Below are 20,531 nucleotides of genomic sequence, written 5' to 3' on the forward strand. Positions count from 1 at the left end.
AGACGGTAGTCTTGGGGGGAAGCTAGTGTGGCAGTAATAGGGGAGTGGAAGGCGCTAGTAATGGGGAAGTGGGGGAAAGCAATTGGTGGCAGCGGTGGGGGAGTGGAAGTGTTGGTAGAGGAAGGACAGGTGAGTAAGAAGCTTGCATGATTGAATCAGTCGGTTTTTAATGACTCCTCCGGAACTGTTAAGCTGTATCCCAGGAATATGGATTTAGAGACTTTTAGGAAACCTGATTCTGACCCCTCGTTGCCCTCATTGTGTCAATGAGTAGTCAGCGGCTCTTAAACCTGTGGATTATTCAGATGCTGCACAGGTGCACTCCATCCGTGGGCTAAATCTCTGTATGAAATTTTTACAGAAAAGAATGTGCTAAAAAGAGCCTACGTTGTTTTTATTCCCTCTCCCGAAGCTTGGTGTCCACCCCGCTGACTAATGTCTGTGAAATTTCTCTCTGAGTCCCCCACCGCTCCGAACCAACCAAGTTCCTTACCTGCCAATAGTGAGTGATAAGAGCGCCTGAAGTGACTGCAGCCAGATAGTCTTTGGGGGATTATAAGGATTTGGGGCTTTGCCTAGTGATGGAGAAACCTCATCAGGTTCTGAGATTCCATTCAAACAAGCACAGATATTTATCCAAGCTTATCCTGACGGCTCCTCGGCAGAATTAGGCTAGATGGCAGCTCTCTAGTAACTCCTGCTTCCATTCAGGCCATACATACCAAGGGCTAAGCTGAGCCATAAAGGCAATGAAGTTCCAGCACCCTATGGGAGCTGTGGGAGGCATTGTACCTCCAGGGAGGCATGCACTGCAGCATCTCCTGGGATGGTATACCCTCCTACCTTCTGCACAGCTAACCGGCTGCATGGACCACTGTGCGTGTGTGCGTGGCGGAGGCAGGGGAGCATGGCCCTGTCTCCTCTCAGCCCCCTTTGGGGTTGACTGCACCTGTAAGAGCACCCAGAGAAAGAAGATGCTTTGCTCCTCAAAGTCCTTGAGTGGGGAGGAGAAAGCTTGCATCCTACTCCCTCTGCATCCATCCAAGGGCCAAGGTCTTGGGAGAACAGCCATGCTCGTGGTATTTTGCCAGTCTGCTGCCATTCTCACCTGAATCTAGGTGCATGAAAATGAAAAAGAACGGGTAGTCAGGGAAGAAATTACCCAATACCTATTTAAAGTCAACCCCAGCATCCCTCCAGAATTGTCTGCGATTCCCAGGATCACTATAGTACGGTCTTGCTGCTTCCCACTTTCACTATTACGTCGTGTTAGTTAAGCACTAACAACATGCCTGGTGCAGTATCACAGACAAAATGAAGGGCATCCTTGCTGTGAAGAGCTTACAATCTAATAGGCAGAGGTTGAAAAGACTGGGCTCATCGGGAAGCCGAGAGGAAGGATCATTTCCCTTCTCGCGGGCTGTGCTGAAGGAGTGATCTTTAGGAGGGGCATGGGAGCAGAATGGCTTGTGTCTTGGCACACCAGGATAGGTGGAGTCAGGGGCGACTCTAGCTTTTTTGCCTCCCCAAGCACGGCGGGCAGGCAGCCTTCGGCGGCATGCCTGCGGGAAGTCCCTGGTCCCGCGGATTCCGCGGCATGCCTGCAGGAGGTCCGCCGGTCCCGCCGGTTTGGCATATCCGCCACCGAATTGCCGCCGAATCCGCGGGATTGGCGGACCTCCCGCAGGCATGCTGCCAAATCCGCGGGACCAGGGACCTCCCGCAGGCATGCCGCCGAAGGCTGCCTGACTGCTGCCCTCGCAGGAACTGTCAGAGCGCCCCCCGTGGCTTGCTGCCCCAGGCACGCGCTTGGAGCGCTGGTACCTAGAGCCACCACTGGGTGGGGTGTTGGGGGAGGTTTAGGTTGGATATTAGGGAAAACGTTTTTACTAGGAGGGTGGTGAAGCACTGGAATGCGTTACCTAGGGAGATGGTGGAATCTCCTTCCTTCGAGGTTTTTAAGGTCAGGCTTGACAAAGCCCTGGCTGGGATGATTTAGTTGGGGATTGGTCCTGCTTTGAGCAGGGGGTTGGACTAGATGACCTCCTGAGGTCCCTTCTAACCCTGATATTCTATGATTCTATGTCTGTAAAAGAGGCAAGGGGATGGTAGTGGGAGAAGGAGATCCGTGGGTCTCAACACTGGAGATGATTTAGTCCACAACATAACAAGGAGTAACTTGGAGTTAATGGCCTGAGGAGGAGGGGATCAGCAGATTGCAAGCAATAGAAACAATTACGGTAAATTGCCCAGAAAAGTAGACTTTTTGAGGAGATTTATATATTCCCATTTATCAAAAATTAACCCCTGGCCTTCCACTGCACCCATCCTCCCATCCTGAATTTTCTAGACAGTGAAGTCCTTGACATCATGATGCCTTATGTAGGGCAGTGCAGGTTCCCAGTTACGGCACAGCTCTGTCATGGCCCATTACACACTGCCCCTTCGGAATACCCTGTCAGTTCTTGTAAATTCCTTATGCCCCATGGACACGCCTCATTCAACAAGGATGGGGGAAGGCTGAACACTGTCTGTGACTGTAATGTGCCAGCATACTATGCAGTAGAAGAAACCCCCCTGCAGCCTTCACTAGAATTCAGTGTCTCTTTCCCTGAGATGAACCACTAAAAACCAAAGGGGAAAAGAAAGCATCCAAAAGAGAAATACTCTATCCCTGTCATCTGCTTCTTATCCAAGATAACTGCGTACCACATATCCCAGGCATTAAGGCTGCGTAAGCTTGTTATCAAATCAATTCCACTTCTGCTGAGACCAGGCATGCGCCTTGAAGACTTTAAATCTTGCCCCTCCTTGATGATTTGCTAAGTTTAATATGTGTAATGGACTCTGGTGGCAGAGACACTCACGGTTCTTTTCCAACAGGAATTGCTGAATGGATGAATGACTCATTCTGCAGCCAGGAGATAGAACGGTAGCCTTCGATATTCTCCTGGTTTAGTGGGGTGGGGTCGTGGGTATGCTTTCAAATAAATAATCTACCTTTCTGCTCCTTCTGCCATCCCCTTCCTCGAAAAGATCCTCTCTCCAGGCTAAAAACAGGATAATGCAAACAAAAAAGGGGGAAAGGGGGAGCTGAGGGGATTCCTGCGGGAGCCTAACTTTATAACTTATGCCTTGCCTGGAAGTGCCATAAGAAATTAATATTTGTTACAGAAACAGTCGGGCTGCATTAATATTTTACTCTTAAATGAATATTTAATTTGAAAGCTTTGATTGGAAAGTGAACAAGACAGCTGTGACACAAATAGTTGTGCTGATCGTGTTAAGAAATGTTAATGATTTATTGACGGTGTTGGATGTAATCACTTTCCACTGGTTCAGTTACGTAATGCCTTTGAAATCTTGGTAGCGCGATTACCGAGAACAAAAAGCCGGCTGGCTTCCATAGTCCTTTTGGGAAAGATGGGTAGGAGGGAAAGCGTGAGTTTCTCCATAGTTAAGGTTCCCACCCCATTCCCTTGAGCCATTCCTGGGGCTTTGAGTGGTTGGAAGCTCCACCAAAGGCAACATCCTGCACCGTTTCCTGCTGTGAGTCCTGCTTCCAGATGCAGCGGCTACTGTCATTCGGCGTGCCCTGGAAGCGAGCGCTAACTGTTCCCCACAGCCAGTCCTCTCCTAGACTATTCCCTACAGTGACACCTTCTGGGAGAGGCTGGAGCTTCTGTCGCTGAAAACTATTTGACCAGGGTGGTTTTTGCTATTCCTTACAGTTTTTCCTGCTGAAAATGACTAAGACCAGAGTATCTGTGAGTTCTCATCTAACCAGGGCTCTTAATCACCAAATACCTCTTAATAACTCCCTATAGCAGTAATTCTTGCAAGGCTATAAACACTGGGCTTATGGTATCCATCAGCTGCCTCACACTCCTGTCTTGGGGTTTCATTTGGGAGGGATATGGGGAGCAGAAGGAGGGGTTTTGATCTGCCCCATTATGTGCATCCACAGATCAACATTAAAACCCAGCGGGATTTTTGTAAGAATCCTAGCTGAGATGTGGACACCCAGTTCCCATTACTTTGAATGTGAATTGAGCATCAAAATCCCTCAAATGGCAGCTTTGAACAATCTCAGCCTGCGTTTCTGAATTTATTGAAAACTGGCCTCTTATTTGTGTTCTTAGAGAGAGAGAGAAGAAAAACGCCTCCTAATAATGGGGGTGTGGAATGTGTTGCTGACGTGGTTTGTTACTTGTTAGCTGAGAACAGGAAAACTCATCACAAGAAAAAGTAAAGGGAGACTGGTATGGGGGGGAGGGGAATTGGCCTAGGGTACCTTGAAAATTGTCCCATACCGTAGGTCCTGGCCTCGTGATTCCAACAATGTGTTTCTTCTTAAAGCACGAAATTAAAAGAAAAACAAAACCTGGCTTTACTGTGTGACCCAATATAAACAAACCAGGAGAATGGGCTGCTTTTTTTGTTTTTTTTCTTTTTTAACTTGGTGCCCTTGTAAAGACCAGTTTTAATAAGAAATTTGTCAGTGGAATCGGGAAGCAGAGTCCCAAAATATAGGACACAATTAAAAGTAAATTAACATTGAAGCCTAATAATCTTTCTTCTTTTAATTCTATTTAAAAAAAAAAACTTTTAGTGAGTTTAGTGCGGGTGAGAGGTGGTGGATGGAGAAAGGTGGTGGAACTCTGTGTACCAAAGGATAGCATGAGCAGTATCAATGCAAGCCTTCCAACCCTATCCAGGTGCACCCACCCTCACCAGCAGTCCCCACCTCCAGGGAGTGAGAGAATTGGATAGGCTGCCCCTGAATCCAGTCCTCAGCCTCTGTGTCAGTCTCAACAAGGATGCCGATGGGTAGCAGTTGTGGTGGCTTTGTGACACGAATGTTCAAACGTGAGGATTGGGACTGCCACACGCAAATCACTGCATATAAGGTAATCAGAAGTCATGGGATAAGCCTAATAAGCTTGGCCATCCCCCCCGGAGGATGAAATCATACATTAGATGAGGCACTTCTAGCATAGTTCAAACTACATAAAGACTTAGGGGATAATACACAGCCCATGAAGTTGAAGGAAAGATTTCTATTGAGTTCGAGGGGTTTTGGATCAGAGTCTGAAGGAGGGAGATTTAATAGGTACTTCTAACGGAATTGCAGTTGCCTGCCGCTCTTCAGGGGTGCAGGCGGCAAGTCTTCTGCAGCCCATTTAGAGAACCCAAGTGGGTGTGACACTCATAGGTGACCATGTAACATCCCCCATATTCTAACCAAGGGCATGGCCAGCGCTCCAGTCTTTGTAGTGTCCTGTATCACACCAGGACATCAGTGAGGGCTCCTACACTTCCCCGAAGAACCAGATAAGCACAGCAGAGGATAAAGGGGTATTTTTTTTTTCAAAAGTGCCCTTAATTTCATGGGCAGTGAATGAGGGGTACAGGCAATGCCCCCCTTAAAATTTTGACCTAGAGCTGCCACTGGTTTGTGACCCATGGTACACCTTGGTCCATGATGTATTTACACATTAAGATAGATGGAGATGGATTGCACTTATTTAATCTCAGCTTTAGTGATGAAAGCAAGAGGGGGTGGTGGGAAAAGGGCAGTTTGCCATCAGCCTCACATATGGCAGTAGTTTCCTATAAACGTACTATATCGTATTCATTTCACGCAGTGACATATCACAGAAAGCCATCAATGCCAAGTTTCTAACAGAACCCCCCACCCCTCCAATTTTTAGCTAGGGCTTTATTTGATTTTTCTTGTGGGGTTTTTTTTTCTTCTTTTCCTTTGTCTGCCTATCTTCTGTTTTTTTTCCCCCCTTCCTTTGTTTGTTTGTTTGTTTGGTTTGGTTTCTTACCGTATTTGAGGAATCTCTATTGCACTCAAAAGCTTGGGAGGAATGACTGGAATGTTTTGATTTAATACAGTTCTGCCTGCACTTTCCTTTCACCAATCAATTAATTTCTGCACATTCTGACAGTGTAATACTCGGGAAGAAAAAGGAGCAAAGCCTAATTGGGGGGCGGGGGGGGGAGAGAGAAGGCAAGGAGGAGGGGCTCTAGCATGGTTCTATGTTCTGATGTAATGGGGATGGGAAACACTCTCAAAAAACTTTGCAGGAGCTGAAGCAAAGCACATTACTGAAAGGGAACAGTGATGGGTGGACCTACCTCCACCTTACGTCTGGCAGACAGGAGGATTTTAAAAAAAACCACCTTGTGCCATAAAGACAGATCACTGCAGATGAGTGTCTTCTTTGCCATCCCAGCATTTCCAGAACTGTGTGACTAGATAGGACCAGGATTTATGCAATGCTCTGATTGGATATGGTCCTTCCTCTCCCCTTTCTCCAACCCTGCTTTTGAACCCAAGGAACCAACCAGGAACATGGTTGAAGAGGTCCAATGGCCATTTGTAATTTGCCCTCTTTGCCATATCAGTAGTGCTTTAGGGCTGCAAGAGGCAAGATGACTAGTGATGGCAGCACCTGCCTAGGACTGAAGAGACCTGGATTCAATTCCCTACTCGTTCACAGACCTTAGGCAAGTCATTTAGCCTCTCTGTGCCTCAGTTCCCCGTCGGTACAATGGGGATAATAGCATTGCCCTATTTCACAGAGAGCTTGGAGGATGAATACACTACAAATTATGAGGACTCACATACAGCGGTGATGGGCAGAGGTGGATTACAGTTGTGTGGGGTCCTGAGCCAGAGCAAGTGGGGGTCCATCCACACACCCCGCACTCCTGCCAGGGAAATAGGGTTGGAGTGTGGGGGCTTGCAGGGCAGGTGAGTGGAGCGGGACAAGCCAGCTGAGTGCCGCAAGCCCCTGTGCCTTGCTCCCTGGCAGTAGTGACAGGCAGGTGGAGCAGGTCTGGGTGCCAAGGCCCATGGGCACAGGTCCCGTTGGCCCAGTCGCTAATGTGCCACTGGTGATGGGGGCCATATGAGTACCCAAGGGCTTATCTCCATGGGGGAAGACTGGACCAGCTATTCTGAACTAGCACCCCATGTGCTAGTGCCGAAGAAGAACGTCCACACAGAAAGTAAGTGTGGAATAGCCCTTGCACTTTACATTTACATCCTAGCTGTTTTGCACTAACTTTCCCATGAATTCCTCATGCAGACAAGATAGAGATTCTGAAACGTGTATGGCTTTTGTCAGCTCCATTATGTTGCTTGCCCATTCAGTAGGGATTGGCTTACCTATGCAGAGTGACCTACCTTTCATTTTCATCCATTTCTTCAGTTGTTGTGGACTGGCCATTAATGATCAGTCCTGGCACGGTCCTTGGGGTCATCTGAAGCCCCAGAATAAGAGAATCAGGTGGCAGTGCAGAGTTGATAACTGACTGCTGCCGGCCAGCTGCTTCTGTGGTGGGCAGCACTACCTGCCTCACTTAGGGGGAAGGTTAAGGACTCATTGGTGGGCAGAAGACAGGAGTTCATCAGGGAAGCTATGAAATTATCTGTGCTAGGGGGAATGGAGCTGGGATTGGAGGACAAATCTGTCTGGGACAAGCATTAGGAGCATGGGGGAGAATTTAACTTTAATCTACCAATTGGTTTGATGTAGATGGGCCCAAGCCACAACGTTTGAATCAGGATCTGAACTTGAGTAACGTTCGGGGTGTTTAGATCCAGGGCTTCGGTTTAGCCCCTTGCACTGTACACGTGGAGGCGATTGCTAAGTTTAGATCTGACTGTGAAAGTTGGGGCAGTCTGGAGCAGAGGGTTCAGTTTGGGTCCATATCTCGTGTGGGTGGGACATTGCAGTTGTGTTACTCAAATGGCATTTGAGAGAAAGAAGTAAGGGAATTTCTGAGGAGCAGAGAGAGGCCTTTCTCCCGAGTTCTCTCTCTTGGCTTTCATTCTATTGAAAGGCACACAGTGTCTTTCTCCTGATCAGTTTGTTTATCACTTACTTGATTATCTTCCTCAGCAGCAAGACAAGACAGGCTTTCCCCTTTGATCCTGTCAGCATCACCATTCAGAATAGAAAATTGGTCCTGGGGAAAAAACACTTGGGTGTGTTTGACTCATTTGTGAAACTCATGGGACCTGATAGATGGCATAATGTGCCCTGGCCTGACCTGATCTAACGGCCTCTCCAGGTGGCTGTTTGAATTGTCCAGGTTATTCTGGAGCCAAGTACTCCAGAGTATATTTCTATCCCTCTCTGACCCCTACCCTCGTCACCTCATGCACACGCATTAACCAGCAGAGCACCTTGCTTCCGGCTTTCAGAGCAGTTCACTCAGCTCTTCTACTGTAATGCCATACCATACTGACTCAGCCTTCAGGAGAGCTGAGCGAGTGGTACACAGAGCACTATCCTTACTTCCCCATCTCCCAGACACACAACTCCCTTCCAGAGCAGCTGTCAATGCCATGCTGTCCTGAGCCAGCCACCAGAATCTAGGAGCAAAGGCAACCCAACTTCTCTGCTGCCCTAGGCTCCCGGTCTCCCCTCCAGAACGACTGTCAGTAACATACCATTCTTTCTGTTTTCTTTTTTAAATGAATTATGGCTGGAGAAAGTTGCTGGATTGACAGCCCTGGAGACTGATGTCTTCCATGTATCCGCAGAACAGGTACAGAATCAGTAGAGGCCGCATAATTTCCCCCCACTCCCCCGCACCACTGTGCTTTATCTTTATTGTAGAGAAAACATTACTAGGGCTAAGAAAAGAGTTCAGTCTCCATAGCCCATTCAGTCCTTGACCTCTCTGCTGAGACTGCCAAAAGGCAGGGTGGAGGGGGTGCTAATTAACAGCAACCGTAGTGGTGTGTTTTGTGTTATGGCTACATGCCCATTTGGATTAAACATATCTACTAATATATTTACAAAGACAGGGGACCCTTGTGTAATAAAAAAGCCCCCTGTCTTTTCCATCTTGCAGTTGTTTAGCTGTCCAGCGCTAGCTAATAAGGAGTTGCTCTTCGGTTTGGCGTAAATGTTTTTCCCCCTCTCTGAGACAGCCTTTGTCTCCGTTGTTGGAGGCTGTGTATGTTGCACATCCTGGGCCTCATTTTCAGGGGTATAGCACCCCCATAGTGCCCACTGACTCCAGGAGGCGCTGCAGGTGCTCAACGCCTTTGGAAACCAGGCCTTAAGCGGAAAGTCTTTTCCTCCCGTCTTTGGAGGACAGCAAGGAGGCTGCTCACAAAGTAGTCTGTACAGAGTATGACTATGGAGTAAGTAAAGCAGCTACCATGTGACAGTCCTCCTTGTGAAAGTCAAAAAACAAATCATCTAATAGTTGAGGGAAGAAGAACACATTGTCGTCTTTCATTTATGTTCATGGACAGTTGGATAGCTTCCCTGCCCCCCGCCCCCCACCCCAGAAACTTGTAGTTGTAGCCCATGTAATCCTAATGATCAGATAAACAGATTTTGCGGGCAGAATAGTCATTTACCAGATTTCTTTCCTCAGCATTTGACCCGAAGCCAGACATCCTGTAGATTTTAAAAATCTTCTGATGAGACAATTCGGGACTTCATCTCAGTTCTGTTCTGGAACACCAGACATCCAGTTAGTTCACCCCGGAATGTAGTCTACTTGTTTAGTCTGCTGCATTTAGCCTTTCTCAAAGTGATATACATGTTACTATATCTTCATGCCAATCTGGAAATACTTTATTAGACAAAAAGGGGGTGGGGGGTGATCATCATGATTAATATGTAGTACTTTTGTAGCAAATTCCATCTGAGGATCTCAAATCTCTGTGCAAACAGGCAGGTCATCCACTAACTAGGTGACCGGATGTCCCGGTATTATTGGGACCATCCCAATATTAGGGGCTTTGTCTTATATACACAACTATACTCCCCTCCCCATCCAGAAAAAAGTGTCCTGATTTTTCCCACTTGCTATCTGGTCACCCTACATTTAACACACTTTCAGGTAGGTGAATAATATTATCCTTGTTAAATGAAAGGAGAACATGAGGTATAAAGTGGTGAGTTCAGTGACTTAGTAGGCAAGTTGGGAATAGAGCCCAGACCACCAGAATCCCAGTTATGTGCTTTATCCCCAGTACACGCTAAAGAGAGGCCAAATCCTCAGCTGCCATAAAGTGTCGTAACTTCACTGAAGTCAATGTAGCTGTGACCATTTAAACCGGCTGAGGGTCTGTCCCCAAAGGGTTTGTATATTATTTGCTTGTTGTTACATTATTATTTTTTTTTTTAAGGAAGGGTGAGTAATGTGGATTTTTAAAGCTCCTTAAGGGGATCACTATACCCTCTTCTGTGTAGAAGTGAATGGCAACTGGGAGTCCGTATGCCCTAGACAGCTTTGAAAATGTCTCCTCTACAGACCTGAAGAGCTGTGTGGAGCTTGAAAGCGTAGTGTGTCTCTTTCACCAACAGAAATGGATCCAATAAAATATATTACCTCGCCCACCTTGTCTCTCCCCTCAGTGTGTCCCTTTCCTGATTCTATCAACTGGAGCTTTAACATGAGTTTCAGGAGCCCTGCTTGAGATAGTCCCCTACCCAGTGCTAATGAGATATAGTTAGATGAGAATCAGTGTTAGCCTAGGGCTTTAAATAAAGGATGCAGAAGGTTCCTCCTGGAACAATTTGCTGGTGTTTTGTCACTCTTGAGATTAGCAGAGAACAGAGCAATGCAAACATCTTTTGCAACAGGACAAGAGCCCCTTTTGAGTCTGCCCTCAGCTAGGAAACACAACTTCTGCCCTCAGCTAGGAAACACAACTTTAAAAACAGCCAGCCAAAGCCCTTACTACCTGTATCCTACCATAGAAGTCCAAAACACCATACTATTGAAAGTTATTTGAGGTCATTGCTGTAGTTTATGGCATTGAACAGAGCTCTTTGGGGAGGGGAGGACTTGTAGAGCAGACCCATTTGGTAGGATTAACACAAAGAAGAAGACTGTAGAATGCTATAGTATTCTTAACGCTCATTTTAGCAGTCTATGGGACAGAAAGAAGCAGGAAATTCCCAAGTTTGGGGTAACATTTTTTATCCCAGAAGCTGCATCTCAAAGCCAATACCCTAGTCTCCTTAAAGGCCCAGTTCCGCACCCCCTGTTATGATTAGTGTGGCCCCTGTCCTGTGCACTGAAGTCCGTGGGAGAAGGATCACACCTTATTTATGCAGATATTCCCATTGAGCTCATTGAACTCTTGGGGATGGCTTTCATAAGGAAGAGTTTCAGAAATGGACTTTACATGTCCAGATGATATTGACGGGTACTTTGTCATGCAGAAGGGAGACAAATATTGGGTGAAATCCTGATCCTCTTGAAGTCAATTGGGAGTTGTGCCTTTGACTTCATGGAGCCAGGACATCACCCACTGAGTCCATACTGAACAGAATATTGCTAAAAGCTGTGGCATAAAACTGAAAGGAGAATCTTTGATTTAAAATGATTTTGGGAATCAAACTCAGCTGTGTTACTTTACTGTAAATGCAGAATAACCCCACTGCTAGGGTTGCCAATTTTGGTTGGATGTATTCCAGGAGGTTACTGGAGTTACTCAGGATTTGCACTGGTGTACTAAGGGCAGAATTTGGCCCATCGTTTAGATAATCTATGGCTATCAAAATTTCTTTTCATTATAACCACAATAGAATAGAATTCAACTTACTACTCACCTCGCCCTCCCACCTCCCCCAAAAATGTAGAATTTATTTAATGAACGTAATGAAAAAAAACCCAGAATACATACTATTGCTGGAAATGTGATATTTCAGGAGAGAAATTTGAAGGATAAAGTAACTGAATTCCAAACAAACAGGCTGATCAGCATGGTAGGGAAATGCACTTCTCTGCAGGAGAGAAGTTTAAAGTAAAAGTTTACAGCCACGACTGACCCCTTTATAAAGCGATCAATATATTTTTTTAACTTTGTAATTTATTGCAATTCTTAATTCTTTTGTAGCTCAAGCAACATGTTTAAAATTCACAAGAGGTCATGTGTACATTTGTTTATGGAGTAACTGAGGAAATTACAATTGGTGAGTCTCTTATCCAGGAATCTTCTTATTATTATTCCAAAGCATCTCTACAGAGACTGGGAGCAGTTCAGTGGTGCCATTGATTCCTGTCCATGGCTTGTTCTGCCATTAAGCCCAGCCTGGGCATGTCCTGGTATACAATGTCCTACCATCTACTCAGTGATCTGCTTCTAGGTCTGAATGTCCTGTCTTGTGTTTGCATCATTTTCTTTGGCATCCTATCATCTATTTGTCTTCTACAGTGTCTCCACCATCATAATCTTTTTTATTGCAGCCCGTTTAGTACCCTGATTTTACATTCTACTGTCCTTCTGACATCTTAAAATCATTCCACTTTATATCTGCCCGTCTTCCAAAGAACTCTCATCTCTACTGCCTCCAGCCTTCTGACGTCTGTTTCATTTAATGAAGCTGCTTCCAGACCATAGAGTAATACTGTTAGCACACTGGTTTGATAAATTTTCACATTGATACGAAGTCTAATATTTTTATCAGTCCATAATTTCATCAACTTCTGCGCAGCACTTGTTGCTAAGGCACATCTTCCTTTAACCTCATTGGTGATGGAACCATCGATAATGATCAAACTTCCTAGATGCGCACAAGGTTTCACTTGTTCGATGATGCCATAGCTGCTGCATTTCAACAATTTATCTATGGTTCCTTCTCCAAGATACAACCGCTTTGTCGTCTTGGCATTTATTAGTCCATGTTGAGTATACTTATTTTCCAAGGTAATGAAGAGTATCATCATTAATTAAGACATGTCTGCTGGTTGTATGATGTTGTGTGCATAAGATAAAGAGCTTACCACTAGATCAACGGTTCTCAAACTGTGAGTTGGGACCCCAAAGTGGGTCACGACCTCATTTTAATGGGGTTACCAGGGTTGGGTGTTAGACTTGCTGGGGTCCGGGGCTGGAGCCCAAGCCCCACCACCCAGGGCCGAAGCCAAAGTCTGAGCCCCACTGCCTGAGACCAAAGCCCAAGGGCTTCAGCCCTGGGTGGCCAGGTTCAGGCTTCGGCTTCAGCACTGGGTTCTGGGGCTCAAGTTACAGGCCCCCCCAAACTGGGGCTGAAGCCCTTGGGCTTTGGCTTTGGTCCCCCTGCCTGAGGCAGCAGGACTCAGGTGGGCTCAGGTGTTGGTCCCTTCTCCTGGGGTCATGTAGTAATTTTTGTTGTCAGAAGTGGATTGCGGTGCAATGAAGTTTGAGAACCCTTGCTCTAGATCATCCAATGTCATGCCCTCCAACTCATCTACCATTCTTAACGTCCAATTTAAGAACCTAACGATAAGTGATGGGATTCCATGCTTCCTTATTTTACACCAAATTTGACTTGAACCAGTTGCCTATTTTTTCTCCAATCCTTAAAGCATTACAGGAGTATTCATACGTAACTTAGTAATATCCAGTAAAAAAGGGAATATAATAGAAGTCGTTTAATGTTTTAGTTAGCATATTTATGCACTATTTTGAATACACAGCAATAGGCAATAAGGGTCCCATAACAATAGAACTTTGATGTGAATTGTATGCAGGCAGAGTCTAAACTTTGTCGCATGCACTCATTTTCAAACAATATGGAGATTCAGTAAAGATGGACAACTTGTTCAAGAAAAAAAAATAGAATCCCTTTTTTGAAAAATTGTCAATGAGCCCAAATCAGCCTCACCCACTCCCAATGGTCTTTTGACATTGTTTTCATTTTTGCTCTGCTTCTGTATTTCTCAGTTTCACCAGGATCAAAAGTGGAAATGTCCAAATCTCAGGAAGGAGGCTTTTTCTGTCCCGGTGATTCTGGCCCAACTGGCAGCCAAACTCTCCCGAGAAATGCAATTTTTAGGCGATTGCTAGCCTGGATTACAGTTCAGAGCTTTCAAGTATGGCACAGCTCTGATGCTGTCCATCTGCACAAGGCTGAATTTCATTTGTTGTGAGAAAGGGAAGCAGGATTTGACGCATAGGCTAAGGGAATCCTATTAAGGGAATATGTGCTCATTTACTTCTTCTAAAACTTTTTCTGGAACATGCATATTTGTTATATCTTGCTTTTTGTTTACATTTCCTTTAAGTCTCATTAGTAGAGCTGGTCAAAACTTGGAATTTCCAAATTAGAAGAAAATGTTAAAATTTGGAATGTCCCACCAAATGAAAATTCCTTTTCAGAAGTACTGAAACAACTTTAACAAAAGGTTTCATTTTGATAATGCTGAAATGGTTTGTTTTGACTTTATTATTTAGACCTTTAAATACTATAATAGTCAAAACGATAAATTTGAAATGGAACATGTCGATACTTTTTCATCTAAATATTTCCGCGAAATCAATACGTTCCCGTGAAACGTTTTGATTTCATTGAATCCCCATTTTCTGATGGAAAATTATTGCATTGGAAATTGTGGCCTTTTACTCCTTAGGTCTTTTACTACTAAGTACTGCCCTTGCAGACCCTACTCGGGCAAAATTCCCATTGACTTCTGTGGGAATTTTCCCAGTGGATAGGGCGCTGGATTGGGAGTCTGGAGGACTTATTTTTTATTCCTGGATCAGCCATTGATCTGCTGTGTGATCTTGGGCAGGTTCATTTCATTTCTGTATACCTCTGTTTTCCCCTCCCACCATCCATCTTGTCTATTTAGATTGTAGACTCTTTGGGGCAGGAACTGTCTTTCAGTATGGGTGTGTGCAGCACCTTGCACAATGGAGCCCTAGTATCAGTTAGGTCCTCTAGGTGCTACTACAGTCCAGATTATAAATAATAATTTAATAAGGTACTCGGGTTCAGATCCTCTCTGTAAAGTGTGCAAGTAATTGAATGTGCCCTTTCTTTTTCTGTTATTTCATATGTTGCAGTACTCACGCATGATTATAGCATAGCATGTGTTTTGATCAGTAATTGCTAATCTGTATCTGCCATACACAGATATTGCGAGGCTTAATTCACAAGTACCTGTGTTGCATTTTGAGGTCTTCGTGTGGAAAATGATATAGACTTACAAGTGGTTTTCTTTTTTAGATCATTAGCCCAATTTGGGCTAATGCCTGGGAGACCCTTGACCTGGTTAGAGAGGTACTGAGCATCTGCAGTACCATATTGACTTCCATGAGTCTCCTTGGGTGCCCAGCACCTCTGAAATTCAGGTCCCCATTGTATATTCCTGCATATTTGCAAATTAGCACGTCAACAAAAAATCCTCACATATATTCACATTAATAATAATTTTAAAAAAATCTAGGTTACCGATTGAAAGAATTGATTTTAGTTCATTTTTACATGTGTATTCTAGATGTAATTATCTACCATGAAACTTCTTATTATACTAGTAGTATAATATATAGAAGCAACAAGGTCATAATAATTGGAGATTTCACTGCAGCGACTCTATTGAATGCAGAAGAACAAAGCCGCTAGTATTTTGGGGGAGGTTAGGGAGAGTTGTTGGGTTTGTGAATGAATGTAATAGGAGGTAACCAGGTTGTAGTGTACTTTTTCTGAATGGAATAGTAGCCTATGGATTTATAATGCACTACGGCTAACTTATTTCCACTTATTAAGTACTTAGAAAAATCCTTTTTGTTGCCATCAGGGGGAGCTTTTGAGATCTTTCAAGAGTGACTATATATATTTAAAAAAAAAAAAAGAAAAGAAAAAAAAAAGAAAAGAAAAAAACGTCCCAGCTCAGAAACAGAGATCCACAAACCAGCAAGCAGCCAGAATCTTACCTGTGGCTACAACTAAGCCAAGGAAACCAGGGGAGCTGAATTCCGTAGATTTGAAAAATCAGCCAAATTGAGAGAGGATTTTTTTCAATCAATCAAAAATAAAATTAATCGTTTTTATTATTTAAAAAAAAAAAAACCAAACCAAGAGTCTTTGGGAGCATTCAAAAGGCAAACCCTGCTCTGCTGCTTCAGCTTCTGGAAAGCAAATGCTCTTCAAAAAGCTTCACTCCTTTTTGCTCCTGATGATCGGATGGGGACCTTTGATGCAACATTTGGATTAGCTGCACACAACTGCACTGAGGGGGACCACAAAAGGGGGAGCCTGGCTGATTGCATAACTTTAAGAAAATAGTAAGAGGGAAAGAAAGAATTAGAGAGAGAGAGAGTGAAAAAGAGAAAGAAAGCAAGCAATTTTTTCAAAAAAATCTGAGAATCAAGTTTCAAGACTCTTTATGTGCTGCAGAGGAGCATGAGGTTTACCAGCAAAGTGCAAAGGGGAGTCTGAGAGGAGAAATAGCTTACTCTTTTGCCAAGAGAAAAAATAGGAATGTGTGTTTTGGACTGGACTGAAGAGGAAAGCTGGGGAGATTGCAGAAAGGGGGGCTGGATTTTTATCACATTGGTACCTTCACATTAATTGCCCTCTTTAAAAAAAATAAATACAAGAGGAAAGAGGGGAAGGAAAAGAACAGAAGGGAAGGAAAGAGGGGGGAAAAAGAAATCAGCAAAAGTGTTGGAGACTCTGAAGCTATCTGCCCCTTCTAGCTGATTGATTAGTCATGATCCCTGCAGTTTTAATGGGAATCATTCAATTGGGAAGGTGGAGCACCCCAGAGTAGATTAGCATATTCTTGTTTACTCATCTTCTGAGGGGCTTTTTCTCTTTTCTTTCATTTTGTGGAGAAGAAGGGAGGGGGGAGAGGTTGGGGGGGGAAGGAGGGGGTTGTGGCTTATGTTATAAAGGAGCCAAAAAAATAAATAGATTAGAGCATCTTTTGGGGGGGAGGGAAATCAGTGGGTCTGTGTCTTGGAGAAAGCTGGGTTTTTTTTTTTTTTAAGAAGAAAAAAATAAAGGGAAGAAAATCCAGCAGAGAAAAGAAGAGAGAGAGGAATTCCAGCTGTGGAGGAATAGAGAAGAAGAAGACAGATAGAGTAGGAAGAACAGAGAAATACAGTTTAACCCAAGAGGAGTTTTTGTTTTTGTTTTATTTTATTTTAAAAGGGAAAAAATCTATAAGCAGGAAAGAAAGAAAGAAAGGAAGAAAAAAAGAAAAGAAAAAGCAACGGAGAAGGGTTATAAAAAGAGCAAATACCCAAGAAGGGTGAACAGGAGAAGAAAGTCAAGGCAAGGAGGAGCCCAAAGCTGGCAGATCGGGAGGATTTGCAGGGGAGAAGGGGGGGGAAGATTGGAAATGCAGCTCTGGAGTTTGCTGCTGCCTCTTGCGCTTCTTTGTACAGCCGTAGCCAGTGGACCCGAATGTGGGATGGACGAGCGCTCCCGCAGGGCAAGAAGGGACACCAGGCACACCCGCCAGATCCACTACACCGCCCCGGGCACCTGTGCCACCAGGTTAGCCCGAGGCAGGCGTTCCACTGCTAGTCTGGAGCCTCTGCCTGTCCCCCGCAGGAGGCAACAGCGGGAGGTAAAGGGCGAAGAGGATTCCCTTACCCCAAGCAGGGCGCTCTATTTTAGTGGACAAGGTGATCAGCTGCGGCTGAAAGCAGATATTGAGCTGCCCAGAGATGCCTTCACTTTGCAAGTGTGGCTGAGAGCTGAAGGAGGACAGAGATCACCAGCTGTCATTGCAGGTAGGTAGCTCCCTGTGCCTGTAGCATCCCTTTTATATTTCACACGTCTGCAGAATAGCCAAATGTCGGCGCGCGCATGTGTGTATAATGTGTGAATGTATATTTAAATATGTATATATATATATGTGTGTGTGTGTGTGTTTGTGTCTCCGTATACATATACATGTATTGATGTATGTATACACGTTTGTGTGTTTATTAGAGATCTACATTTGATGAACTAGAAACTCCGCAAACTATCTGCAAGTGTGTATGTGTGTGTGTGTGTGTGTGTGTATATTTATGTGTGTGTGTGTGTATGTATATATAAAAGTTAAGTAAACTTTTGCCAGAGGCGATGGCATTATTCCAAATAGTCTCTTTATTTTTAAATTAATGTGCAAGTGGGAAGGCGAGTACTTTCTATACGTTTCTAATTTAATTTGATAAGGAAAAATAGAACTGTAGGAAGTGTGTGTGTGTGTGTGTGTGTGTGTGTGTGTGTGTGTGTGTGTGTGTGTGTGTAAAAAATTCATGCATACGTAATTTGTTTGTGTGGGAATGTGCGTGTGAGGATCCTATTTGATTTCCTTGGGGTTTATTAGCTTTTCAGTTTATTTCAGCTGTTACCTTTTTAGACACTAGGTTAGCATGTGGTTCCAAAGAGCTGTAAAGGAACTTTGGGCTATTGTGAAGCCTCAGTAGTCAAATTTAGTTCATAAAGTTCCCAACCCCTCAACACTCTGCTAGTTCTTGACTGGTACAGCATCTAGAGGATGTTTTTAGTATTTTTTTTCTCCCCTTTGAAATCACAAGTGTAACACGCATTATTATAAGGTCAAATTGCCCTATGAAATTGTTTAGTACTGAGACCAGTTACTGAGCTAAGCTGTCCGATCGTGACAATAATGAGGCGTATTGCACTTTTCTTATTTAAAAGTTATGAGCCCATCAGGAATTTGTGTTCTTCTTTTTCTTTCCCGCTCCCTCCCTCTGCCTTAGTGCTAGAATGCGGTGAAGCTGCCATAAAATTGGATAGTTTTGAGAAAGTAAAAGGTTTACAAACCCTCGTAATCGCTGAAACATTCATCTTTGCTCTGAAGGAAGCTGTAGAAAATGGAAATGCCCCTTAAACAAAACCAAACCAAACAGGGGAGGAGACGCGGGATGGTGGAGGGGCAGAGAGGACGACATATTTTACAGCTCTTTTGGCAAGGAGATTCCCTGAAAGTACAATTTTTCCTTGTCGTAGGATGCCTTAAAGAGACAGTGAGGGTTTTCCCTTCCCCTTTAACTAGAGTCATTTCCTACAAGAGACCAGCGGATGCTTTTCTTCTTCTTGATATAGTCACTGATCAGCCTTTAGGGCTGTTTTCCTCCTGCCTCCCTGCCACATTCCATTCTTTTATTTCCTTTCTCTTGAGTGCGCTATACTTGACCTATGGGATTGTTGTCACTCAAGAAAGTCTCTTCCTTCTCAGGAAAAAAACAAAAACAAAGCAGACTCGGCAGCAAATTGCTTTAATTTTCCCCTGTGCCCGGCTGCTGTGTGCACTTTTAAGGAGGCGAATGCGGTGCGCTTGTCAGTGTATGAGACATTGAGCGTAGATTGTATTTCCTTCTGCCTATGGTAAGGGAAAAAGCTGGAGTCCAACTAGGAAGGAGAGATGAGTGATCTCAGGCAAGGAAGAGATTAGATTATCACCATTCCCCATTATTTATTATTCCCCCTCCTCCCTTATTCCTAATCTTGATTTACAACAGTAGGTCTGAAATTGCTTCCCTTTCAAGTGGGGAAAGACAGAGTGTAGGTTTACACAGATATTGTCAATGAAAATACGAAGCAAATATAGACACTTATTTAATCAAACACCGGAAGCACTGTTTTACAAGAATGTGTAATCCACATGATGAGGAATCTAGATACACACACGCCCAAAGGTTGTTAGTAGTAAAATAAAAGATTTTAATTGAATAGGGGAGTTTAAGTTATTGCTTGTATAAAACACCTGACCCGTTTCATGCACGGAAATAACATGCCGCTAGAAAAGAAATGCCCCAGTTTAGAACCATAAAGCTTGTAGCTTTACTCCAGAGAATGCTGATTATTTTTTTGATTTTTTTTTTTGTGTGTAAACTCCACCTCCCCCAGTTGAAGAGGAGCCAGGTTTGGCTGTGTGTGTCAACACCTGGAATAGATCCAAAGAGGAACTCACTTGGAGTATCCTCCACACACTAACGGTCTCCCAGACCTGCAGCAAGGTTAGGGAGAGATTAGACTCTTCTCTGAATGAGGAAATCAAGGGTTCCGGGTGCCCAGAGACTTGGCTTTCTCATTTTCACTTGTTTTGGATGTGACAGATTTAGGAATCGGATTCTGCCCTGCGAGTCCCATTGGTGTGGCCCCACGGAAGTCAGTAGTCTGTCTAGACACTAAAATGGGAGCGGAGATGGGGCCAAATTCACTGCTGGTGTAAGCGGCAGTCTTGGCCCCTAGAGTCTATAGTTGTCTTTACCACTGATACGTTGTGGGGAGGGGAGGGAGTCAGTGGAGTTGCACGGGATGTAAATAACAGCAGAATATTACCTCCGTGAAACGAAACTTCCCATTTTCTTTAGCATCCTTCCTATCACTTCCTCTGCCCTCCCTCACCAATGCTTCTCTCTCCCCCGCACCCCCGCACCCCGCCGGTTCAGCCCCAGATTTTCATTGCTCCATTTGCCGACCACAGTCAATAATGTGCCCATAGGGCAGAATGGATGTGCATTGAATTCATTCATTCTAGATCTCAGGGAGAATCCAGGTTGCCATTGGCTTCTCCAAGTGAGCCCTGAGAGAGAAGGCGCTGCTCTATTTCAGGCAAAAGGCAGCTCCTGTGCTGCTCAGAAGCCAAATTTCCTTGTGTCGCCCTTTGCTGCTGTATTCAGTTTATTTTTATAAATGCCTAATTTTATAGAGCTACTCGACTGGTTAGTCATCACTTTGGGGGCCCCCCCCCGTCTCTGAGGGAAGGCGGCCCTCGGTACCAGAGTCTGCCGATTTTCACAC

At 44.5% G+C, this 20,531-nt stretch overlaps 1 protein-coding gene across 3 annotated transcripts in view; it reads left to right on the forward strand.

Moving 5' to 3' along the window:
• Nucleotides 1–16,850: 16,850 nt before the first annotated feature.
• Nucleotides 16,851–20,531, forward strand: part of PAPPA (pappalysin 1) — a 229,160-nt gene continuing 225,479 nt past the window's right edge. For 2 of the 3 annotated variants that reach the window (XM_042859693.2, XM_042859692.2), the window contains exon 1: nucleotides 16,961–17,503. In XM_042859693.2, coding sequence (XP_042715627.2) covers nucleotides 17,107–17,503 — 397 coding nt within the window. In that variant the 5' untranslated portion in view covers nucleotides 16,961–17,106. Of the gene's footprint in view, nucleotides 17,504–20,531 lie in introns of all 3 variants that reach the window. The other variant, XM_005301373.5, reaches the window with a different exon arrangement.

This window comes from Chrysemys picta, chromosome 18, assembly GCF_011386835.1.
Source record: "Chrysemys picta bellii isolate R12L10 chromosome 18, ASM1138683v2, whole genome shotgun sequence".
In the NCBI taxonomy this organism is placed as follows: domain Eukaryota; kingdom Metazoa; phylum Chordata; order Testudines; family Emydidae; genus Chrysemys; species Chrysemys picta.